Source organism: Sorghum bicolor, chromosome 8 (genome assembly GCF_000003195.3).
Source record: "Sorghum bicolor cultivar BTx623 chromosome 8, Sorghum_bicolor_NCBIv3, whole genome shotgun sequence".
Classification (NCBI taxonomy): domain Eukaryota; kingdom Viridiplantae; phylum Streptophyta; class Magnoliopsida; order Poales; family Poaceae; genus Sorghum; species Sorghum bicolor.
The window spans coordinates 61,669,517-61,694,754 of NC_012877.2; the positions used below are offsets into that span (position 1 = coordinate 61,669,517).

Sequence of the window (25,238 nt, forward strand, 5' to 3'; positions counted from 1 at the left end):
GCCGTGTCACCATTGCCATCGTTCCCTTGTGCGGTCAATACCAGGCTCCAGCGGCACCCTTATTGTGCTATGAGCGTGACCAGGATGACGACTTCCAGGGGCCACGGCGACACAAAGAACGACGTCGTCCGCGGTCACCAATACGCAGCACCCCTCACTTCTTGGTGAGTCTAGACCCGCTGACAGACCACGACTTCCTGTCTTCAATCCCAAGGAGCCCTTCTATCAGGTACGGTGACCAAATGTTCTTGGAGGCCCTCCCTCCTTGTGGAGACGGCAGTTGGTCCTCGCTACTCACCTGACTTCGGCGGTGAGCCTCAGATGCCAGGGGCCCAGGATGGATCAACACGGCTGGAGTAGGACCTTGATAAGGAGGTAAGTGCACAACCAGATGGTGGAGAATCTGCTGATGCTGAGGACCAACAATCGGATGGACACACTGTTGTTGAATTTTGTAGCAAAATGTTCAAGGAGCTCCGGGCACCCTTGCTACCGACACCAGAGTTTCCTCGACCCCGAGAGCCCTCCCCCTTGCAGGCAAGCTGAGGAAGAAGAAGGCATTGCAGGTGACATGCTCGAGAGCTAGCGCCAGGCTGCCAAACCATCCATGGTGCCGGTGGCTGAGCGTGCTCAGCGCAAGCTGATGCGCGAGCGTCTGGCACCAGATGTAGCGGTGACTGAATACATTGATTTGTATGGTAAATTCTTTGACATGATTTGAGAATTTAGGACACTATATTATATTTTATCAGTAATCCCATGGTAGATATGTTCTCAATTGTGTTTCTACATACATCTTTAATTTTGTCTGCATTTTCCATTCTGCACCCTCGACAAGCTGCTGCCTCTCGCCCGCTCCTTCTTGCCACCGACCTAATTTTAAATTATATTTTCCCCTTCGTGGAAGACTTCAATATTTTTTTTATTTTTTTAGATAATGGATAAAAATCTGGCCTCTACATCCGAGGATATACATAGCCCATTATTACAAAAAAATTGGAATAAATGCAAAAAAGAAAGCCATAGTCATATAAAATGATCAGGACGCTAGTTCAAACAATATAAATGTTTCCTTCCTTTATTGGAAAACTCTAAAGCAATGACTATTGACTTCTAATTTATTGCTCATGATCGAGAGTGCGTCCTTGGCTTGCTCTTCACGCTGCAATTGGGCCCAAAAGCATAACCAGTACGCTCCCCTGAAAATGACCTGCATAATAGAGTTAGATTTTATTCTATTAAAAACAACATCATTACGGCATCTCCAAATAGCCCAAAGCATAGCAGCCACCCCACCCAAATCAAGTTTCTAATCTTTTTATTTTGATTAGATAGCCAATTACCAAACATGTGGCTGATTGATCTAGGTTGAGTCATATGCATTTCGAAACCTTTAAGTCACTCGCCATGAGCAAGAGGAATGTGAATCAAATTCTCCCTCATCCACACACCACACGTCGGAATAGAGCACCAAGCGAAATCCTCCTCGAATCGAATAAACTAAAGCAAGCAGAATCAGAAGCAGCCATGTGAATCATATTCTCAGAACCAGAATGTTCGTCAGCACTCAGCACCTTGGTGTATGAGATCGATGAGAGACCTACTCTACGCGCCCTACCCGTCAACTGGCACTAGCTTGTCAGTTCACCATGGGCCTCATCAACGCCTTCACGTCGTCGCCGCAGAAGCAGCAGCTCCATGAGCCGCTGCCGGCGAGCGCCGGCTTCCCGGCAAGCTCCAAGAAGCGCGCGCTGCTCGTGGGGATCAGCTACGCCGGCACCAAGTACGAGCTCAGGGGCTCCGTCAACGACGTCAACTGCATGAGCTACATGCTCCGCGAGCGCTTCGGCTTCCCGGCGAGCTGCATCCTCATGCTCACACGTAAATCTAATACAGTCACCTCATCTTTTGACTTATAGCTTCAGAATCTTTTGTAACTTTAGAACATGTTTGATACAGCTCATAACAGTTTTATGAGCTCTTTTTTTTGCCAAACATTTATTTCCAAAACAGCTTTATCGGTAAAGTTGTTTTTTCTCTCCTCTCATAGAGACATGAGTTAGAATGAAACTAAAAAAAGTAGCTTATTGCAGCTTTCTCCTACATTTCTCTCTTAACTATGCATGAAGTAGTTGGTGAAGCTATTTTACCTATCACTTTTTGTAAAACAACTCAGCATCATCTAGAAAGTTGGTCATAAAACTATTTTTAAAAAAACAGCTTTACTAGTGAAGTTGAGCTGTGCCAAACAAGCCCTTAGTTTTTCCTTCTTTTTCTTCTTTTTGTCCTTTCTTTCTCTTTTTGCTTTTCGTTAAACCTTTGTAAGAACCTTTTTGTGCCTGTAGGGGCTTTTAGCGCCTCCAGTAATTTCATCAAAGAAAAAATCTAATACAGTCTTGCTGCAACGCATCGTCGTTGTTTCTCATGTTGTTTTGCTTGGCGTGACCGTGATCATTGTCTATCGATCGGCTGCAGAGGAGGACAGGGACCCTGGGCGGGTGCCGACGCGGGAGAACCTGCTGCGCGCGCTACGGTGGCTGGTGGAGGGCACCAGCGCTGGGGACTCGCTGGTGTTCTACTTCTCCGGCCACGGCGTGCAGAAGCTGTACATGGACGGCCACACGGTGGAGGGCTGCGACGAGGAGCTGTGGCCCGTGGACTTCGATGGTGGCTCCCGCGGCGGCGTCATCCTTGACGACGAGATCAACGCCACCATCGTGCAGCCGCTGCGCAGAGGCGTGAAGCTGCACGCCATTGTGGACACCGGCCATAGCGGGACCATCCTCGAGCTCCCCTACGTCTGCCGCCTGTCCAGAACCGGCGGGAACTGGAATTGGGAGGAACTGCAGAGCCGCCTCTCCGCCGGCAAGACCGCCATGTCCACCAGCGGCGGCCTCGCCATCTCCATCAGCAGCTGCGGCGGCGACAGCCAGACGTCGCAGGACTTGTTGTTGGGATCTGCCTACACCAGCGCCATGACGTACAGCTTAATCAAGGCGGTGGAGTCGGAGCCGGGCACCACCTATGGCCGCCTGCTGACGGCGATGAGGGCTACCATCCGCGACAGCGGCAGGGAGTTCGGTGGCATGGGCCCCATCGGCACCTTCTTCCGCCGGGTAATCACATTCAGCCGTGCGCAGCAGGTACAAAACTCTGAAACGAAAACGTACATCCGTGCACTATTATAGGAGTATAAGTATTGCTGCTGTGGTGTGCCGTTTGATCGTACATTGGATTTTGGTTTGGCAGGAGCCCCAGCTGTCCGCTTCACACACGTTCGACATCTACAAGAAACCCTTTCTATTGTGACTCGGTAAAGTTTATTTCACGCTTGAGTACATGTGCCCTCACTCTCCCATCCATTATATTAGATTTCGCTTTGAGAAGGGTGGAAACACACATCTCAATGCGAAACTGCTTTGAGATGTGTGTTTGCACACTTCTCAAAGTGGGAGAGTGAAGGGATGTGCCCTTAAGAGCAAAAAAAAAAAAAAAAACCCGCCTCCATCGTAACTCCTTCACTTTATATTTGCTAGATTATAGCTTTGCACGGTATATATGCAGACAACGCGAGTGTATCAATATCATTGACACGGTTCGTAGTACTAGTAGGAGGTGTGTCCTTTTGTCTCTTTTAGATATAGGAGTACCTGCAAGTGATGTACTCTGTAAACCATAGGCGTGAAGGAGATATAAGGCATACATGATTTTGATACCATCTGAGTAGAAAATTTTGGAGCTGAGATGTTGGCGATGCCATGTGGGGAACCACAAGCTTCTTGCAGCTGCATGAATGAACTTAGTTATGATGACAAAGGAAGATGGAGACGGTTCACTGATAAAGTTGAGAATGCAGTCCGAGGCATGGCAGACCGGCCGAAAGCACGATTTTTTGGCCTCGCTCAAGCACGGCACGCACTGGTGGGCCTAGGCCGGCACGACTCGGTACACTAGCATGTGCCTGGGCCGCTTCCTAGACACAACACTTCCCGATAAATCTCTGCCGGCCCGGTAGAGGCCCGATATAGATATATATATATATATATATATATATATATATATATATATATATATATATATCCCAAATTTTCCTATTTCTATTTCTTCCTATCGATCTGGCACAACTTTTCTTCGCACCAGTCGATGCTGCAGCTTCCTTCCGAGAAAGTAGCGGCCCACTTCGTCCTTACGCGAGTGTCACCACCTCAACACCTTCGTGCCTTAGCTTGAGCACCGGGCGAGGATGCGCCGCCACCTCTGTGCCCGACGAGAGCACGCCGGCATGCCGCCACCTTTGTGCCCGATGGCCACGGACGCGCCTCCTCCTTCACAGTTCATGGCGCCCAAGCTGCTTGCCCACCGAGAAGGCTGAGCTGCGGGATCCGGTGTCGAGCTGCTTGGGTGGGAGCGCGCCAAGCTTCTCCACGCGGATCTGGTGTCGAGCCCCCTGCCTCCCCTTCCGGGCTTCCCCCCTCCCTTTCTCCATGTGCATGGCATTTTGGGCTTTGGGCTCGGCACAGAAAGCGGCCTGACATGCCTTGCCTGGGCCGTCAGTTAAGCATGGTGAACTGAGGCGGCTTGGCCCAGTAGCATGACGGCCCTACCGTGCCTGCTGGCATGGGCCCGTGCCGAGCCAGGCTAGGCCGGCCCATTGCTCATCTTTATTCACTGAACATAGTCTTTTGACTGAAATTTTGCTGATAAAAATGATGATATATTCCGTGTTGACAAATCGTCCTATCGATCCAAGTACACACACAGAGCAAATGTAAACATACAGGAATAGTAGAAATATAGAGCTCTTTTTTTCTTTCTCTGTAGAACATAATCATCGAATCTGTTTACCGGGCTCCCTTGTGTCTTTTATCTGCCTCCCACATGCTCCAATATCCACGTGTGACTCACACATAATTAACAGGGTGTGTTTTGTTTGACAAATAGATTGGCCCATGATCTTTTCAGCCAGTTTTAAGCTTGGTTTGTAGAATGAAATAATTGACCTACACTGCGTTACCTCATTCCACACAAACTAATATTTAGTACTAGTCTGAGAAATAAAGTCATTTTATCATATTTGATGAATGGACTCAACGTACAATCTCATCTAGAATAGAGTTATTCCTCAAACTAAACACCCTATAAGTGTGTTCAGATGTTTAAATTGTTCTTTCTTTTCTTAGGCATAAATCATTGGACCCTGGGCTTGTTTGGATCAGAGGAATTACAAAGGAATTTCAAAGGAAAGCATTTTTATGGAAAGTTTTTGAAGACTGATATTTGGATTGGAAGAAAGATACATCACCTGAGTTGTCTAGGAGTATGAACGTATAGGAGTATGTTCTAATTTGGAAAGTTTTTGAAGATTGATGTTTGGAATGGAAGAAAGATACATCACCTGCGTGACCGTTGTTTGAAGATTGATGTAGGTGTCCAGCTCTTCGATGACTGTGTCCACCACCTGCGTCGTTGTCTTGGCTGTGTTGTTGAAGCTCCTGCCGTTCCGCTCCATCCAGATGACCCAGGTGACAAGAAGCACAATGGAGTCCAATGCCCGGCGAATGTCCTCCAGTACCGTATTGCGCGTCTCCAGCCACCAATCGGCGAGCATGGAACTGGTGGTGCTGATGGCCCACCATAGCGAGCAGTCATGCCCAAACCTCTCGCATGAACAGGCACGTTGGCTCTATATGCATGTTGGCTCAGCATCGAAGTTATAGAGTCGCCATTTGTGGAGCATATGTCTTGCTTGCGCCGCCAGGACATGTCAGACCTCGGGCGGCCTCCAGTTCGGGGTTGTTAGCTCAGCACCAATGTTGACAATGATGTGGTCTCATGTGGCTGCATCTTGCTTGTGCCATGGGGACAAGTCGGGTATAGTTTTCCAAACGGGTGGCACTAGCACTACATGGCACTAGCACTATCAGGCACGGTGCCCTACCGTGTCATATCATACATGTAGTGCCACCGTGTCCAGACTCTGGCCCAGGCACGACACTAAGGCCAAGAGATAGTACCGTGTCAGTAGCCCAGCGGATTAGTGCCGTGCTTTGGCATTAAAACCATATCACCACTTCAAAAGATCAGACTCAAAAGAACAGTTCAAAAACTAACTTGAAATCTAAAGAAATTGTAATCAGAAAGAAGAAAACACAAGGTAACAGAAATGTCCTTGGAAGCAGCAGTATATGACAACCAAAGAGCTCCTTAGCATCCCTAGTGACATCATCCTCGTCATCTCCAGTCATCCCACAGAGGCGTTGATGGTCATGGAATGACCGATGTCCTCCTGCTCGTCTGACATCTCGCTATCGCGGGCCTTCGGTCCCTCAATGGCTACCAAGAAGAAAGAAGTAGGGTTAGTAACAGATCTAGGGTTAGAGTTCAAGAAGAAGTAGTAGTAGAGTTAGGGTTAGGGTTAGGGCTCACCTCTATGGCCGGAGCTCCAAAGATGCCAGCGACAACAACGACGTTGTCGTCGCACAAATCCGGCACCATAGTACCACAACGAATTCGACTGGAGCCCCAGAGATGCCAAACTCTAGTGAGGTCGATGAGGGAGACGAGATAGAGACGATGAGGGCAAGATGTGTAGGACGAGGCTACATCGCTAGTCAGGGAGGAGGAAGAGTGGTATAGAAGGTTGTGTTGCCGTGGCGGCCGCCAAAAAGCAGGAAGAAGAGAGGACGGTAGGCGAGGAGCTAGGGTTTCCACTGGAGAGCGGAGGAGCTGAGGATCCGCAACAAGTGAGGAGAGAGAGAGGGTGAAGACACGAATGAGCTAGGGTTCTAGGGAGTGGGGAGTGGTGAGTGGCACTAGCTTATATAGCCGTCCCACCCCAATGCTTGATCCAACAGCCAAGATACGAGGGGGCGCTCCATCCAACAGCTCGAAGTCGTGCCGTCGCCATGCCATCGTCGTGCCGCACATTGAAGCGGGTCGTGCCCATGCCGTGCCATCATGCTTACATTGAGGCCCAGGCACGGGCATGGGGTTGTGCTTGGCATGGGCACAGGAGAGGCAGGGCTGGGCCGTTTTCGTGACAGACCAAATAGTGGCTTGCCCGTGCCAGCCCAGCGGGCTTAGCCGGTTTGGAAATCTATAATGTCGGGTGCTCTCCATAGACTCCAACTCGGTGTCGGCCACTCAACATCAAAGTTGGTCAAGTCGCGAACCTACAGGGTCCATGCCTCGCTCGTGCGACCGGGACACCTCAAGCAGGCTCGATGGAGGCATGATGCATGTACCAAGGTGCAGCATCCTTCTGCCGGCTTGATAGAGCTGCCCCGGCGACTAATCAAGGGCTCAACGTTTGAAGTTCCCATTAGGAACTTCTCTGTGCATCCGTCAAGTCGTCGAAGCTGCAGGTAGAAACCAGAAAAGGAAAAAAAACAAAAATGTCCTAAAATATAAGGACCAGCCTAGGGCTATAATTAGGAGCCTCTCACATCAATAGAGGCACAAAATAGCACCATCATGATCAACACTTTAGCATACTGGAGAAGACATGAGGCTGAAGATGACGACCATTCTTGCGCATTAAAGATAGGAGGAGAACCAGGTTTCACCGCGCATGCTAATTTGTTTGGACAGAAAAATATAATATTTCTCCATCCACTATCGGAATCCGGCTTTTTGTCGAGTGCCAAATGGTTTACCGAGTAATTTTTATCGGGCACTCGGCAAATAAGCTCTTTGCCGAGTACCAAATAAAAATACTCGGTAAAAAATACTCAGCAAAGAAGCTCTTTGCTGAGTGCTAAAAAAACGCTTAGCAAAGAAGCTTGTTTGTCCAGTGCAAAAAAAAACACTTGGCAAGAAGCTTGTTTGCCGAGTGTTTCTTTGGGCACTCGACAAAAGACTTTTTATCGAGTGCTAAATAAAAATACTCTGTAAAAAAACACTTAGCGAAGAAGCTTCTTTGCCGAGTGCTTTGTTTGGCACTCGGCAAAGAGCTTCTTTGTCGAATGTACGTTTTTCTTTTGGCACTTGGCAAAGGAAATTTCAAAGTACATTTGAAGTAGTAAATGAATTCAAATGAAAAAGTTTTCAACTACATAGTTGTATAAGTCATCAAGATGTACAATGTTTGTTTTGGTCTTTTCTTCACAGACAAAGTGAAAGTAAATTTGTTCACAAATCTCAAATATCTCTCTTGTACTACAAGAGATATATTTAAGATTTGTAAACAATGTTAGAACCACCATGTCAGATGAACATATGATCAAATAACCAAAATAAACTTTGTAGATCTTGAGAAGTTATGAAACTTTAATTTGTAGTTGACAACTTTTTAATTTGATTTCGTTTAAGACCTGAAACAAGCAATTTACACTTGGTTTAGTTTAATATGTGGGAAACCGAAATGACGTACAAACACATAAGAGTGTGTAGTACAGTGGTTAGAGGAGGGACTTTGACAGAGTCCTGGGGGATCCTTCCCCAAATATTTTTTTGGGTTTTTTTTTTGTTGGTTTGAACTATGCACAAAAAAATACCCACTACGCGAATTTGACGGAATCCGGTGGGCTCCTCGAAATTTTTTGGGTTTGTTTTTGTTTTAACTTTGCTGGGCTTTGTTGGGTGCTCGACAAAAAACAATCGGCAAATAGCTCTTTACCGAAGGTTATTTGGCCGAGTGCTCTTTGGCAAGTGTGTAATATGGCCATAGTGGTAGTAGATCTTCTTCAGTCCATATTTTTGTTCGAAACTACTATATTATATATCGATGCTTCGATGGTGCACGAAATCCGACCCTGATACATAGGAGCATACAAATACATATGAGTGATGCATGCGCGATTTTCAGGATGGTCCTTATTCTCGATCAGCAAGATAATATAGATACTATACCCACTCATGCAATACTCTTACATGGTAACATTATTGCATGAACGGGTTCATGCCATGCCATGCTTTATATATATGTAACGCATGCATGCGTCGTCGACCGAACACACCGGTGTGCTGCCTCATGGTAGCTCATGGGCAGAAGGTGACCTGGTAGTTGCTGTTGCCGGGGCAATGATGGAGCTTGGAGTTGTCATCTGGAAACAAGTACGCCTGAGGGCACTGTGACCCCGTGCACACGATGCGGTCGCCGGCGCTGCAAGCGAAGGCCATGGCCAGGTTATAGCCGTCGATCACCGAGATGTCGTAGAAGTCCTGGTTGCCGCCGCTGGTGCCGAGCGTGAACTCGGCCAGCGTCAGCGGAGGCTGGCCAGAGAGGGTGCAGGAGAGCGCGCCGGCACAGTCGCCGGTCTGGCAGCTCCCGCTGCCGCCGTTGAAGGAGCATCCTGTGCGGCCCCAGACCCGGCCGGAGCTGGTGCCGGCGGGCACGGTGATGGTCCACGTCCCGCCGGGGTTCAGCTGCGTGCCCCCGCCCACTGGGGTGGCCGCCGGCCACACCGTGTACCGGCAGTTGTTTGTGATCGTGAAGGTGGAGGCGCTGGCGCCGGCCACCAAGGCTGCTGCGAGGAGCACCAAGAGGGTCGAGGAGGCCGCCATTGATGATGCTGGGCTAGCTAGCTAGCTCTACTCTCTTGTTGAGCACTCGAGTGGCTAGCAAAGCTGCTTGAGGAAGCTTGGGAGGGAGAATGCGTATATTTATACACTACTACAGTCAGGTACTGCAGGGGCGGCTAAATAAGCTCTGTAAGGGCGGCTGGCCCAGCCGCCCTTATGCAAACGCTCTTACAGTGTAATTCACTGTAAGGGCGGTTCAACACCAGCCGCCCTTACAGAGGCCCACTGTAAGGGCGGTTGGAAACAACAGCCGCCCTTACAGTGGCCTACTGTAAGAGCGGTTGGTGCTTCCAGCCGCCCTTATAGTGAGCCTTAGTAAGGGCGGCTTGTGTCTCAGCCGTCTCTATTGTCTGCATTTGCAAGGGCGGCTCTATCTAGAACCGCCCCTACAGTTATTTTTCAAAAAAAAAAATAAAAATTACAATAATCGAGTTGACAGCACAGCACAGCACCACATACATATATACATATATAATCAGAGACAGAAAACATCACAGATTCACAACATAAATATCCATACATATACACAGCACCACATTTCAAGTCCAAAATGTTTCCATGTCCAAATCCATCCAAAAGAGTCCGAAATTTTTCAGGTACTAATACAAATCGATCACAGTCCATTCCAACAAGTTCACATGTAATCAACGACCTAGACATAGCCTATCCCACTGACGGAGGTGCTGGTAAAGAGGATTGCTACCTAAGTCGGACTGTGGGTTATGGTAATCACCTTTGTAATAAACAACATGGTCCATTATAAAGTTGCAAAGGTCACCGACAATCTCTAAGAGGTCATCATCCCTGTAGACATCCCTTTTTAGTCCTTTTTCTTCTTTCCACTACAAGATCGTAAAAGACAAGTTTAGGTCTAGTGTAAAGAAGAGATTGCAAAGCTAAGTGAGAAATACTATGTTTTCATACTACAACCCACTAAGAGATTCAAACTTACCAATTCAGGGTGTCTCCTGTAGCCTTTTGTGTTACTGATGAAAGCACATACATAGTATCCACAATGCAGACTCCCTGGCCTTTGCTTGGGAAACTTTGTTTCAATTTGCAAATGGAGATGTGTCAAGTATAAGTACTGAAAAAATTAGTAATTTTATGCCAAACTAAGTCGCACTTACCGAACATAGAGATTTGAAACGCAAGTGGCTCCCCAGACCTGGATCATGCCTTCCTTTGTGATTCTTGACATAGGCCCTGAATGCCCTGTTTGAATGAGAATCGATGTGACTTGTAGTATGCAGAAGTCGATATTAAAGTGAATCATATAAGGTTACTAGGATTACAAATTTGCTTACGTAATGAGAATTGACATGAAGTCTTTATATGTGTGGGGGTCAAGATCTGCAGAATCACAAATCCATGCCATGTTCATCCCGACATCGAGACCTATGACTATCCAGTGATTGCTACAACAATTTTAAATAAATACATAAGTACCTTTGCATCAAAATAAGATAAACCGAACAATCGTTAAGTATACAATTAATCGAACTTACTTGAAGTGGTATGGAATCCATATTGTTTCGAAGTGTTGGAGATTCTTTAAACATACGGCAAGCCATGCCGCAACCTTAAGAGACTCTTCTCTTATTTTGGCCGCACGGATCTTTTCTTTCTCCGCCAACGTCCCTCCAGCAGCTAGCTGTGGCGCATCCAATTCCCATCTCGATGGGTAATTAAAATTTATTTGTGCTATAGGCATAGGGTCTACATACCCGGCTTTCGTTGAGCGTGTAGATTTCATAAAGTTTGCTTGCATTCTAAAAATCATGACGTAAGTTAGTTTTAGCAAAATCCAACTAGGTTACTTTCAAATCATATCAAGAGGAAGAGGACTTACAGGCACCAAGTGCGAATCAGATTCATCGACATTGAACTAAGGTGAAAGCATGATTGGATGTCGCTGAAGTCAAAGGCAATACCCGAAGCAGGGCCTCCAAATGTGCGAGCAGGTATTACTGCTTCCAACACATTCAGTTCTGTACGTGAAACATGCAAGTAGTACCAATCATGGAACCTTCTCATTCCATATGGCATCTTACACAAGACCCGGTTTGGTAGGAAACGTTTGCCTTTTACATATTCTTTCGGGCAATCCTTTGACCACTTGATGGTTTCAACATCTGGATACTTTGTTATCGTTGTGTAGTCTGAGGTGTCTGTGGGCATCCTGTAGGCAAATTTGTTCGGGCCTTGGTTCTCAGGCTTGAACTGGTCATGAGCATACCACTTGTACATACCCGAGACATTCATATCCACAAAAGATTTTGACCCTGTCGACCTTATCATGATGGGGATCTTTTCACGAGCTTCACATACTAGAGGGAGTAGTTCTTCATGTGTCGGCGGTGCTTGTTGAAAAGTCTGTGCCATCTCATCATGGCCTTGCTCGGGGCGAGCTGGAGAATGTTGTGGCTTAGGAGGCACATGTGGTGTCTCGTCATGCTCTGACTCGGCACGAGCTGTAGAAGGTTTTGGGCTATGAGGCACATGTGGTGTCTCGTCACGCTTTGGCTCGGCACGAGCTGTAGAAGGTTGCGGACTCTGAGGCACATGTGGCATCTCATGCTCTGGCTCCGCACGAGCTACAGAAGGATCACCTATTTGAGGCTCATGTGGCGTCTCATCATGCCCTGGCTCGACCCCTTGCTCACCAGCGGTTGGAGAAGCCGGTACCCTCTCATGCATCAAGTGGTCCTCATGAGACGGTGAATACACCGCTCCATCCTCAAGGTGGACTCTCTCCAGGTGTACATCACTTGGAGTTGGCGAGGAAACATTCAACACAATATCCTTTTTGTACCATAGGATGAACTGTTTCATGAGTAGTCCAAGCTCACGAATCCCCTCGCTAGTTGGGTGTTCAATCTTATGCTTCGCGTACTCGGGATTCACGGTATGCACCTCAACCTTACTATAGTCGGCCGGGACCGGTTTATGGTGCCAGATGTCGCCTGGAATTGGAGGATGTGCCAGACCCGTTGCCACCTCAGCCATCTCCTGTCCCCTACCGATGGGAATCAACAGGATGCAACGAGTTGGCACCCGTATGTGATCGACTGAGGCGGAGGCTGCATTGGAACCTTGGCTGCTTTGAACATTTGGAGGGCTACCAACTAGAACCAAATCCCTAGGCGGCTCCATTTGTGACCGTCGCTCAGTAGACAGTCCTTGCTCCTGTAGTTCCTTGGCAACTAGGGTCTTCACTAGGGTGGCAAGACTCTCCTCCCGGTTTCTACCATGTTTCTTGTACATCTCCACATCCTCTCGAAATCCTTCCTTCCAGGTCTTATGTTTCCCTAACCCCCTGACACGGCCTGGGTGCTCGGGGTTTCCCAAGCCAAGGCTAAGCTCGTCCTTCTCTCTAGAAGGAGTGAATGAGCCCTTCTCGATGTCTTCAGAATATTTCATTATCCTTGACACTGCCTCCTCGGTCTCTGGCTTGGCAAATTTCAGACTGCTGCCTGATTCTTCAAGATTCCTGGCAAAGAGCCAACGCTTGGTGCGTGGCTTCAATTTCATTACTTTTGTATTCCCAGCAGCTACGGCCTCCTCTTCCATCTTTCTAAACATCTCTTCCTTGCCCTCGTAGCCACCGGGGCCTAGACGAGGGTGGTGGATGTTCTTCTTCGCCTGCAAGCTGTTCTTTTCACTTAAGGCCAAAGATTCTGGTGCAGTCTTCTCAGCCACGAGCAACGCCCAGATAGCAGGAGTGATGTGTCCATACTTATGGTACGGAGTTAACCCCTTTTTGATGTACTCGGTGTTCAGCTCATTCCTCCAACGTCGGAAGGATTCTCCCATCATCTTCATAGCACGTCGTCTTACTAGGGGTAGCTTCTCTGCCGGAATCCTAAAATTAAAATTGACCAACAGATGATTTTTCCATAGGTCATCCTTTATGTCCTCTGGATAGTCGTGCCAATTACGGATTGATGGGTTCAACTTGTCTCTGACTAGGGCCCCAATTGCATTGCGGAATTTTGATTGGAACTCCTTTGGCTTAAGGATCTGCCCTTCTTCCCCAACCTCATCAATCACATAAACCATTTTTGCATTTGGATAGTGGTTTGGCTTTCTGACCCCTCCTTTCCTTTTCACTTTGGTAGTCGAGGCCGAGGTTGTGCCTTCAGGTTGCGGAGCAGAGGCCACAATCGTAGTCTCTGTGCCTGTTGCCTCTGCCCTCCTTTCCCTTGCCCCGTCGTGTCCGGCGAAACGTGTCGGACGCCGACGTGGTCTTTTTGGAGGTTTAGGAGGGACCTGTATAAACAACAGGTCAAAGTGTTAGTAGAGGTAACACAGCCATATCGTTACCAAAATTTATGGTTTACTAAGTGACCTTCATATCCCTACCTCCTCGTTTGGGTCAAAGTCCTTGTCCAACTCATCCGTCGTTGGCTTCCGTCTAGGTTCACATGGGTGTGGATCCTCAGGACTTTCATATCCCGAGGTTGAGTCATCGTCCTTGCTAGATCCTTCATCAGTCTCTCCTCTTCCCGCTTCTCCCCCTTGCTCCTCGCCAGACTCCTCCTGAGTAAGCATAAATGCTACACCATTGCCCACTTCTTCATCAAACTGTTCCTGAGAAAACTGATCATGTATTTCTTGCTCTCTAGGGCTAGGGTGCTCTTCATGTTCGTTGGATCGGGCTGCATTGCTTGTTGTCCGTGTCATTTCGTGATTTGTTCTAACAGATGAAAGGAATAAAGTGTGCTTTAGTAGTAGTAGTAGTAGCAGCAGCAGCAGCATTAGTAGTAGTCGTAGCAGCAGCAGTGCTTTAGTAGTAGTAGTAGTAGGTTGAAGAGAGGAGAAGAGAGAGCAGCAGTGCTTTAGTAGTAGTATTAGTAGTAGTAGTAGTAGTAGTAGTAGTAGTAGTAGTAGTAGTAGTAGTAGTAGTAGTAGTAGTAGTAGTAGTAGTAGTAGTAGTAGTAGTAGTAGTAGTAGTAGTACTAGTAGTAGTAGTAGCAGCAGCAGTAGCTAGGACTAGTAGTAGACTAGTGCAGCAGTGTTGGAGAGAGGATGAGAGTAGAAAATAGAAGAGAGACAGAAAGAGCAGAGAGGAAGGAGAGGTGAGGAGAGGGAAAGGTTTAAAAAAGGCCTTAGAAATATGTCTACCATCATTTGATCAAGAACTTGGAGCATCAAGGCATCAAAACAGAGAAGTAGGTTGAAGAGAGGAGAAGAGAGAGCAGCAGTGCTTTAGTAGTAGTAGCAGCAGCAGCAGATGAGAGGAGAAGATAGGAGAGAGAACACACAAAGGAGACAAATTAGTTTGGTAGTAGTAGTAGAAGAAGAAGAAACTAATGTGCCCTCAAATTAGCGGGTTGCTGCTTTATAGAGCCATCCGCTGCTCTGTGGTGATCATAGATCATAGACTTATATGACAGTCAGTAATAGGTTAAGAGAAAACCCATTTGCACTACAAGACCGAAAACCTCTGGGGGAGGCTAGTATCCAATGGCACTCCATTCGAGACGAGTTTCCCCCAGAAGCTTTCGGTCTAGGAGAAGCTATGGGTATTTGACTGTCATGTTGTCTCACTACACCTTTTGTATCATCGAGCAAGAAATTTTGAAAAAAAAAGTAGTACAAGTAGTAAAGGCCTCAGTACCATGTCAATCATCATTTGATCATGAACTTGGAGCATAAAGGCATCGTAATAGAGAAGATGAGGTCATATAGGGGCCGCTGGTAACGATGCCAAGTTCCTCACAAGTTCCTGATCATCAGCTCATATTCCATACAATGAATGGACTTAGACAATCTCATCATCGGCAAAACAAAGGAGAGAAGAAAAATAGAAGAGGAGAGTAGTAGTAGTAGTATAGAGGAGCACAGTTTATAAAACTGTCATAGAGAGGGTAGTAGGAGAGTTGGGCACAACAGCAGTAGTAGTAGGATTACAGTAAGCCCCAACAGTAGTGTAGTACTAGTAGAGTACTAGAGTAGAGCAGCAGCTAGCACTAGTAGTAGACTAGTGCAGTAGTGTTGGAGAGAGGATGAGAGTAGAGAATAGAAGAGAGATAGAAGGAGCAGAGAGGAAGGAGAGGTGAGGAGAGGGAAAGGTTTAAAAAAGGCCTCAGAAACATGTCTAGCATCATTTGATCAAGAACTTGGAGCATCAAGGCATCAAAACAGAGAACAAGGCACTATAGAGGCGGCTAGTAATGATGCCAAGTTACTCATAAGTTTTGGATCATCAGCTCATATTCTAAAATAATGTATTGAATTAGACAATTTCATCATCGGCAAAACAATAGTAGAGGAGAGAGGGTATAGTAGTAGTATAGAGGGGCACGGTTCAAAAAATGTCACCAATTCAAAATTATGCCAGTAAGCCACCACAACAGTAGAGTAGTAGTAGTAGTAGTAGTAGAGAGGAGTGGCATATAAGCAGCCTGCTATATAAACAACAGTAATTATGCCTCAGTATATAAAACTGTCATAGAGAGAGTAGTAGTACAGTTGTAGTACAAAAGCAGTAGTAGTAGGATTACAGTAAGCCACAAATTAAAATGATAGTAAGCCACCAGAACGTAACCAGTAATAGGTAACCAGTGACTAAACTATGTAACTTGTGGGAGAAATAAGAAACAGATTGACTATCAAATGATAAGCTAATGCAAGGCATAGAAGTCAAAGTAAACAGATTGACTATAAAATGATAATGGAACAAACTAGAAGTCAAAGATCATACAAATAGAGTTCAGAGTCAAACATAAAGATAATAGATGATTGAGGGAACATTTCCTGAATCTATAATAATATTCATGTCAAATATGACTCAGGCAAAAGCATCATTAACCAGAAATTAATTTATAAACTAAAAATTAATAGACCTATTTCAAGTCACAAAGCTATTAGCAGCCAAGGCCCTCCTGAGCTTGGTGTAGCAGCAGTAGCAGCCAACGTTACATCTGCATCGCTAATTACACTGACAATAACTGTGTTCATATATGCAGGCAACATAGCTCTAAAAGACAATTACAGTAGTATGATCGACATCGATTATGACATCAGAGCCCCGGATTATAGCTATCTACTGATAGCAGAAATGAAAGAGACTTCTATTACCAAAAGTTTGATATATTCAGAACGTGCAAAGGTAAAACCATCCAGCTGCTTCAACTACTGCAGCAATGTCTACAAGACTTCAAACACAGAGCTACCAGAATTTCAAACATAGTTACAACCCTCGCAGACACCAGTACAGACAACAAGTATATATACCTTTGTGACTTTGCTAGGCACCTAAAATCTACTGCAGATCATGCATATAGAAACTATGCCATTATAGGCGATCACATACTATTGGTGCAGAGGCAACCTGAGCAGCCTATGAAACTAGATGGTTTCAAAAAATCAAAATCCCACCATTGTACGAGGTATGCCACTATAGTAAAAAGAACAAGCTCCCACTGCTGCCACACGAACTCTGAAAATAATTTGCACCACTTACTCAGAACTAACGTGCACACAAACCACGCAGGTACCAGTTCCGCCATCATATATTACCAGGCTTAAGGTTATCTACGCTGCAGCAACCAAGATGGTACATAAAACAGAGACTACCATTACTACTGCAGAGACATCTACAGGTCAATTCGAAGCCTTTGTGACCATGCAAAACAAGACACATAAATACAATGATGTCCCCTACAAAAATGAAGCCTCAGTGAAAGCAGCAGCTATCTATTACTCACTAAAACAGATGACAAACATTCTTGGATACCAAATTATTGATCTCAACTATCCAATCCTATCACAGCTAGTCACTGCAACAAATGATCTAACCATACACATTGGTCTACTACAGTGATGTGTATCCTATATCACCGCAGACATAGGATTGGATAGCAAAGTGAGCAAACTCACATACCTTTGGAGGAGAAGGAGAGAGTCGCGGACGGGCGGCGCCTAGGGTTCCTAGCAGGCGGAGTGCCCAGGCTCACCGACGGGCGGGCGGCCGCGCGTGGATCTTCGGCCCTCGGCGACGTCTAGGGTTCTGACAGGGCGGAGCGCACGGGCTCGCACATGGACGGAAGCAGGTCGCCGAGCTCGCGGAAGAAGAGCTCGTGGACGCGCCGAAGAAGAGCTCGTGGACGACCGAGGTCCTCGGCCAGACTCGCCGAGCTCGTGGAGGCGCGCGTGGGCGGGCGGCCGTGTGCAGATCTGGCTCCCGGCGGCAGCAGAGTGGTGGCGTGGCACGGGCACCAGCGAAGGGGGAGGGGGAGGAGAGCGCGGGGAGGAGAGTGGTGGCGTTGCACGGCACCGGCGAAGGGGGAGGGGGAGGAGAGTGGTGGCGTGGAATCGGGCGGCGGCGGCTAGGGTTCCGATCGGGGGGGAATCGGGCAGCCTGACGGTGTCCAACTGCGAATGAGAACGCCCTGGCTTAGGCGCTGCGAACGGAAGGGGGTTTTATGGAGGGCAGCCCCACTGTAAGGGCGGTTCAGATGTGAACCGCCCTTATTGTGGTTTTCTTGAAATTTAAAATCATTTTTTTAATTTAGTTAAAGTTCAAAATGTATTTATATAATAATTTTAATTTATTCCATGTATTTTTATATTTAATTTATATATATTATATAATTTCAAACTATTCCAAGTTTTTGTATCTTTAATTTATATACATTATATAATTTCAAACTAAATTGGTTTGGAATTAAAAAATAAATTTGTGTAAACTTAAAAATTCTTTAGTGCCTCACTTGACCTAATATGTAATAATTTTGAATTATTTCATACATTTTTATGATTAGTTTATATATATATATATATATATGCAAAGTTTATTCATTTTTGTCTACTTTGACCAAGTCAAACATTGGATTTTTGACAAAATACACTTTGACCGGACCCGAGATGGTCTCAGAAGCAAAAGTCATGAATACAAAGTTTGTTCCCCTTCTCAAGATACACATTTGGTGTAATGGTCAACTTTTCATATGAGATGGTTTGGACCACTCAAATTTTGAAATTTCAAATTTTTACTGCTACACGCACGTTTTCGGGACCCTAAATGGCCCCAACTCCGAAAGTCATGAATAGCAACTTTGTTCCACTCATCAAGATTTACATTTGATATATAGGACATTTTTGCATTTGACAAAGCGTTAAGAAAGTGCAGTTCTAAATCTACAAGTCCCGCATGTAGTTTCATAAAGTCTATGTGTGATTCAAGACTTTGTGACTAGAGTTTACAAATACTTTCTCAAATGCAAAAATGTCCTATGTATGAAATGTGTATCTTGATGAGCTCTAACTACCTTGTATTCAAAAGTTTTTCATTTGAGGTCATTTACTCACTCGTTTGACCAGGTTTGACCAAGCCACGCTTTGGGTTTTCAAAACATGTGAACTGAGTTTTCTGTAACTTTTCCAAATGCAAAAATGTATTGTGTACCAAAGGTAGACCTTGATGAGATCTAACTATGTTGTATTTAATTTTTTTTCATTTGAGGTCTTTTATTGCCTAGTTTGACCTTGTTTGACCAAGTCAAACATTGGATTTTTGACAAAATACACTTTGACCGGACCCGAGATGGTCTCAGATGCAAAAGTCATGAATACAAAGTTTGTTCCCCTTCTCAAGATACACATTTGGTGTAATGGTCAACTTTTCATATGAGATGGTTTGGACCACTCAAATTTTGAAATTTCAAATTTTTACTGCTACACGCACGTTTTCGGGACCCTAAATGGCCCCAACTCTGAAAGTCATGAATAGCAACTTTGTTCCACTCATCAAGATGTACATTTGATATATAGGACATTTTTGCATTTGACAAAGCGTTAAGAAAGTGCAGTTCTAAATCCACAAGTCCCGCATGTAGTTTCATAAAGTCTATGTGTGATTCAAGACTTTGTGACTAGAGTTTACAAACACTTTCTCAAATGCAAAAATGTCCTATGTATGAAATGTGTATCTTGATGAGCTCTAACTACCTTGTATTCAAAAGTTTTTCATTTGAGGTCATTTACTCACTCGTTTGACCAGGTTTGTCCAAGCCACGCCTTGGGTTTTCAAAACATGTGAACTGAGTTTTCTGTAACTTTTCCAAATGCAAAAATGTATTGTGTACCAAAGGTAGACCTTGATGAGATCTAACTATGTTGTATTCAATTTTTTTTCATTTGAGGTCTTTTATTGCCTAGTTTGACCTAGTTTGACCAAGTCAAACATTGGATTTTTGACAAAATACACTTTGACCGGACCCGAGATGGTCTCAGATGCAAAAGTCATGAATACAAAGTTTGTTCCCCTTCTCAAGATACACATTTGGTGTAATGGTCAACTTTTCATATGAGATGGTTTGGACCACTCAAATTTTGAAATTTCAAATTTTTACTGCTACACGCACGTTTTCGGGACCCTAAATGGCCCCAACTCCGAAAGTCATGAATAGCAACTTTGTTCCACTCATCAAGATGTACATTTGATATATAGGACGTTTTTGCATTTGACAAAGCGTTAAGAAATGTAGTCTCACACACATACATAAATGTAGTCTCACACACATACATAAATGTAGTCTCACATGGATACATAAATAAAGTCTCACACACATACAAATGACTATTTATTAGTATCCGCCGCCGTAACAGTTTTCCACTTCACACCTTTTCGTTCCCATGGCAATACATCTTTGGGTAGGCTTTTTTCCACAACACCGATCTTGTTAATAAAGTCTGTGAATAGCGGCATCTGATCGCACTTATTGTAGGCTTCAACATCATCAACGCCATCAACTCCAATAATGTGCTGTTTTCCAGGGATAACCACATGCTTAGGTTTCTTCTTTGGGGGGACAATGCTGAGCGGGTCGGTCATATAGAAAACCTGTGTAACATGTGAAGCAAGGACCCATGGATCATCCTGGTAGCCTATGCTGTGAAGGTCCACGACCCTCAATCCGATTTCATTGAATTCATGTTGCTTGATCCAGCAACATCGAAATAGGGCCACATTTAGTGCCTCAGTTCCATAGTCAAGTTCCCATATATCTTCAATTATGCCAAAGTAGTCGATCTTTTGTCCCCCTGCGCCGATAGCCACTGCTCGAACACCACTGTTTTGGTTCACACATTTACTATCCTTTGCGTGGGTATAGTATGTGTACCCATTGATCTCATAAGAACTCCAAGATGTCACCTGTCTTGATGGCCCCGCTGCCAACTTACTGATGGTAATAGAATCTATGGTTTCTCCAGGCTGTATGTTTTGGTCCTTCAACCATGAAGTTAGGCGTTGCTTGTGTTGTTTCATGACCCAATCACCTGTACGACCATTTCTCTCTGATTGGATGATCTCCATGTGTTCATCAATATATGGTTCCATCAGTTTTGTGCTCGCCAAGACAGCGTAGTGCGCCCGACTCACTTCAGCGTATTCATTGTCGATGAAGATTTTTCTACCATTTGTGCCCTTCCCGGCCAGCCTACCCTTGTAGTGAGAATCGGGAATACCAATCCCTCTCTGTACTTTTAGGTACTCTTGACAGCACTCGATGACTTCTTCACTACTGTAGCCCTCTATCATAGAGCCCTCTGGGTATGCACGATTATGCACATATCGACTTAGAACCGACATGAACCGCTCATACGACCACATTTCATGCAAGTAGCAAGGGCCCAACGCCTGTATCTGATGAACCATGTGAATCATGAGATGTACCATAGGGTCGAAGAAAGCGGGAGGTAAACACATCTCTAGTTGGTTTTGGGTCTCTACGACAAAATCATGTAGGTCACTCAGCTCTGTCTTGCTAATCTTCTTCTGTGAGATCTTCGACCAGAAGTAGCACATGCGGGTGATAGCCATCTTCAAAAACTCTGGCTTGATAGCCCTTATTGCGATTGGTAGGAACACCGTCAGCATCATATGACAATCGTGAGCCTTGCAGTGTGGAAATGATAGGTCCTTCATCGACACTAGCTTCTTCGGGTTTGCCGAAAACCCAGTCGGGACTTTGATCCCCTTCACAGAAGTGCATAAACCTCTCCTCTCTTCTAGGTCCAGGTTGTAGCTAGCCGCGGGTAGGGTGTATTTTCCAGTTTTTGTCTCAAGTACCGGGTGAAGCTCTGGCATCACATGTAGCTGCTCCATGTCTCTCCTTGCTTTGAGACTATCCTTTGACTTCGGTGTGTCCATCAAGGTAGCGATGAGACTCTCAAAGACATTCTTCTGCACATGCATAGCATCAATGGCATGGGGGACCTCCAATTGTTGCCAATATTCAAGATACTGAAAGAAGATTGACTTTTTCTTAAAAGGCACGCCTTCAATAGGAGGTGTGCTTCTATCTCTAGGTGTTCCATCCATTTTCTTCTTTCCATAGATGACACTTATATTTTTCACCATTTGGAACACATATTGTCCATCATGACGTCTCTCCGGAGGTCGATCTTCATCCTCTGGGATGTTGCCAAAATACTTTAAGTACACTTTGCTGCGGTACTTGTGACCTTGCTTTAAAAAGCGACGATTCCTGATGTAAACAGTCTTCTTAGATCTATCTAGGTACACCCATTTAGTATCATCCAGACAGACTAAGCATCCTGTCTTGCCTTTGATTTGTCCAGACAAGGCAAACAATGCAGGGTGGTCGTTGATAGTCACAAATATTATTGCTCTTAATGTGAAGGTCTCCTTTTGGAAAGCATCATACATCAGCTCCCCTGTCCTCCATAGTTTCTCGAATTCTTCCATCACAGGCTCGAGGAACACGTCCATATCAAAGCCTGGTTGCTGAGGGCCAGAAACATGAACAGTGAGGAAAAGATACTTTCTCTTCTGACACAACCACGTTGGGATGTTGTACATGGTCAAGATCACTGGCCAAGTGCTATGGTTGCTCGTCCTCTCGTTGAAGGGATTCATTCCATCGGTGCTCAAGGCAAACCGTACATTCCTTGGGTCCGAACTGAACAGTGGGTTGTTATTATCGAAGTCCTGCCACTGACTGCCATCGGCCGGGTGTGCAATCACATCGTCATCGACCTTGCGCTCATCGTCCCACCATGTCATGAGCGCGGCTTCCTTAGGGTTCAGGAAAATACGCCTCAAGCGGTCGGTCACTGGCAGATACCACATTACCAAGGCAGGAATTTTTCTCTTCTTTGCGTCGTTGCCTAATGGGGTTTCCTCTGGAGGTCGAGATTCTTGTACCACCTTTTTGGAACCCTTCTTACTCCTCTTGTTCCCGGTGGAGGCTTCTCCACCACTGTAAAGGTCATTGTCCTTGTACCGACTTGCCCCACAACGAGGACATTTATCCAGACCTTCGAACGTTTCACCACGAAAAAGGATACAATGGTTGGGGCATGCATGGATCTTTTCAACACCCATTGTCAATGGACTTATGACCTTCTTAGCATGGTATGTGTTGGAGGGAACTAAGTTCGGCAGTGGCAGCACAGATGACAGAAGATGCAACAGATCGTCAAAACTGCAGTCTGACCAGCCGTACTTAGCCTTCAGGATGAGTAGCTCAAGCACAAAACGGAGCAGTGTCCAATGTGTTGGACAGCCCTTCTCAACACCATACACAGTCTCCTTTGACGCTGTTTTCACCCGCTCTAGATTTTCTAGACCCTTCTTCTGTTGTAGTATTTCTGGTCCAATGGCCCGAAGCATTTCCTCTAAGTTGTCAAAGTTTTCTGCATCCCCCTCACATGCTCCAACATCATTATTGTCAACACCGCCAACATCCCCATCATTATTGTCGACACCACCGACATCATCACCACGTGCTTGTTCATTTGCTGAATCATGTTGCATTTGTGCTTCAAACATGTCTGCGTATTGGGACAACAATTGGCCTTCTTCAGCATCGTCTTCTTGGTCATCATCGTTGCCATCAAGAAACATTACTTCACCATGATGAAGCCATACTGTGTAGTTCGGGACAAATCCTCGCCTAATCAGATGTGATCTGATGATTTCCACATCATAAGTTGCTAAGTGGTTCTTGCAATCTTTACAGGGACAAATAACTGAACAATTATTTCCTGTTGACAACGTCTTTGCATGATTCACTGCGATTGTAATAAATTTGTCCACCTCATCAGCATAGGCTTGTGAGTACCTTGGCAAACCATACATCCAAGTAGCCCTATTCTCCATCTTTACATAAATAAAAAAATTAATTAGTTGAGAATAATTATTAGCAACAATTAATAAGTAACAATTATTATCTACCATTATTAGCAACAATTAGTAGCTATCATTATTAGCAATAATTGTGTTAGAAATGATTATTAGACATAATTAATAGTACCAATTATTATCTACCATTATTAGCAACAATTAATAAGTAACAATTATTATCTACCATTATTAGCAACAATTAATAAGTAACAATTATTATCTACCATTATTAGCAACAAATAATAAGTACCAATTATTATCTACCATTATTAGCAATAATTAATAAGTAACAATTATTATCTACCATTATTAGCAACAATTATTAGCTATCATTATTGGTAATAATTGTGTTAGAAACGATTATTAGACATAATTAATATTACCAAATATTATCTACCATTATTAGCAACAATTAATAAGTAACAATTATTATCTACCATTTTTAGCAACAATTATTATCTATCATTATTAGTAATAATTGTGTTAGAAACGATTATTAGACATAATTAATTTTACCAATTATGATCTACCATTATTAGAAACAATTAATATTAACAACAACTATTAGTTTACCAATAACTATTCATGCCAACCACATTCCAAATTCATGAAACAAAAACAAAAAAAGGAAACCCTAGATCTAGAATGCCTTTTCTCTCCATACATGAAACTACAATTAATCTCCAATAAAATAAAGCTATATCACCTAATTGATGGTGCAAGGTGGTGTCTCTACCTATTCTACACTAATAGCATCATAGATAAGCTCTAATTTGGTCAACACAAAGCTCAAGCTCCATGGAAGAGAGAGAAAACCAAAATGTAAATTGCTCACTAACCAACCAATAAAACATGGATTAGAGGGTGGGAATAGCATTTTCTTACCTTAAACAAGCTCCCCACCAAAGGATTTAAGTTCAAAACCTCCCCCCTTCCTAGAGTGATTTTAAGGAGGTGCCCAAGGCCTCCCAAACCTTTTTTTGCGAGTGGAAGTGAGTGGCTCGGGGAGGAAGAAGAGTGGGCTGGCTACTTATGCTACAGACCTCTGTAGGGGCGGTTGGTGTTACAGCCGCCCCTACAGTGCCTCCCCCACTGTAAGGGCGGCTGGTAACACCAACCGCCCCTACAGAGAACACTGCAAGGGCGGCTGGCTTTGTGCTTGGCTGCCCACCCACTGTAAGGGCGGTTCAAATGTTAACCGCCCCTACAGTGTGGGGAGGGGCGCTCTCTTAGTAAGTTTTTCACGTAGTGATAGGCGGCCGCCCGTGGAAAATGAGATGACGATAGAAAAGTATAAGGGCGCTCCAATGCAGAAACATCGTCGTATCATAGTTTCTATAGATATTAATTGTAGTACCACCTAAGCATTTTGCTGATATGGTAAGATAGTTATTGAAGAAAGAGAGTAAAAATAATAGAAACCAGGTCTAAGAGCAGGTACAATAATAGACTTATAGTCAAGCTAATGCCGATGTGGAGGAGAGAAGACAGAAGAGATATGATAGTTTGTCTCTCATGCAAACATCAAGCAGGGCACAGATGCATAGTGGTGGAC

At 44.9% G+C, this 25,238-nt stretch overlaps 3 protein-coding genes and 1 long non-coding RNA gene across 4 annotated transcripts; 1 reads left to right on the forward strand and 3 right to left on the reverse strand.

Moving 5' to 3' along the window:
• LOC8071511 (metacaspase-2) lies at positions 1,570-3,718 on the forward strand. The gene is made up of 3 exons (XM_002442542.2): positions 1,570-1,881; positions 2,476-3,143; positions 3,250-3,718. Exons 1-3 carry the CDS (start codon positions 1,650-1,652, stop codon positions 3,307-3,309), a joined length of 960 nt encoding a protein of 319 aa, XP_002442587.1. The 5' UTR covers positions 1,570-1,649; the 3' UTR covers positions 3,310-3,718.
• On the reverse strand, positions 8,695-9,571 carry LOC8071512 (thaumatin-like protein). The gene has a single exon (XM_002443577.2). It carries the CDS (start codon positions 9,502-9,504, stop codon positions 8,980-8,982), a length of 525 nt encoding a protein of 174 aa, XP_002443622.1. The 5' UTR covers positions 9,505-9,571; the 3' UTR covers positions 8,695-8,979.
• Positions 10,076-10,515, reverse strand: LOC110437697. Its single transcript, XR_002455635.1, has 2 exons — positions 10,475-10,515; positions 10,076-10,364 (listed from the first exon to the last, which is right to left on the reverse strand). It is a non-coding gene; the product is annotated as an uncharacterized LOC110437697 (long non-coding RNA).
• Positions 10,826-23,728, reverse strand: LOC8081622. The gene is made up of 4 exons (XM_021466149.1): positions 23,296-23,728; positions 11,375-13,202; positions 11,031-11,294; positions 10,826-10,940 (listed from the first exon to the last, which is right to left on the reverse strand). Exons 1-4 carry the CDS (start codon positions 23,657-23,659, stop codon positions 10,826-10,828), a joined length of 2,571 nt encoding a protein of 856 aa, XP_021321824.1. The 5' UTR covers positions 23,660-23,728.

Coding starts and splice junctions, on each gene's coding strand:
- LOC8071511 (XM_002442542.2), top strand. CDS start 1,650: ATGGGCCTCATCAACGCCTTCACGTCGTCGCCGCAGAAGCAGCAGCTC. Junction 1,882..2,475: donor CTGCATCCTCATGCTCACAC/GTAAATCTAATA, acceptor GATCGGCTGCAG/AGGAGGACAGGGACCCTGGG. Junction 3,144..3,249: donor CATTCAGCCGTGCGCAGCAG/GTACAAAACTCT, acceptor TTGGTTTGGCAG/GAGCCCCAGCTGTCCGCTTC.
- LOC8071512 (XM_002443577.2), bottom strand. CDS start 9,504: ATGGCGGCCTCCTCGACCCTCTTGGTGCTCCTCGCAGCAGCCTTGGTG.
- LOC8081622 (XM_021466149.1), bottom strand. CDS start 23,659: ATGGAGAATAGGGCTACTTGGATGTATGGTTTGCCAAGGTACTCACAA. Junction 13,203..23,295: donor AATGCAACATGATTCAGCAA/ATGAACAAGCAC, acceptor AGACTGCACCAG/AATCTTTGGCCTTAAGTGAA. Junction 11,295..11,374: donor CTGATTCGCACTTGGTGCCT/GTAAGTCCTCTT, acceptor CATGATTTTTAG/AATGCAAGCAAACTTTATGA.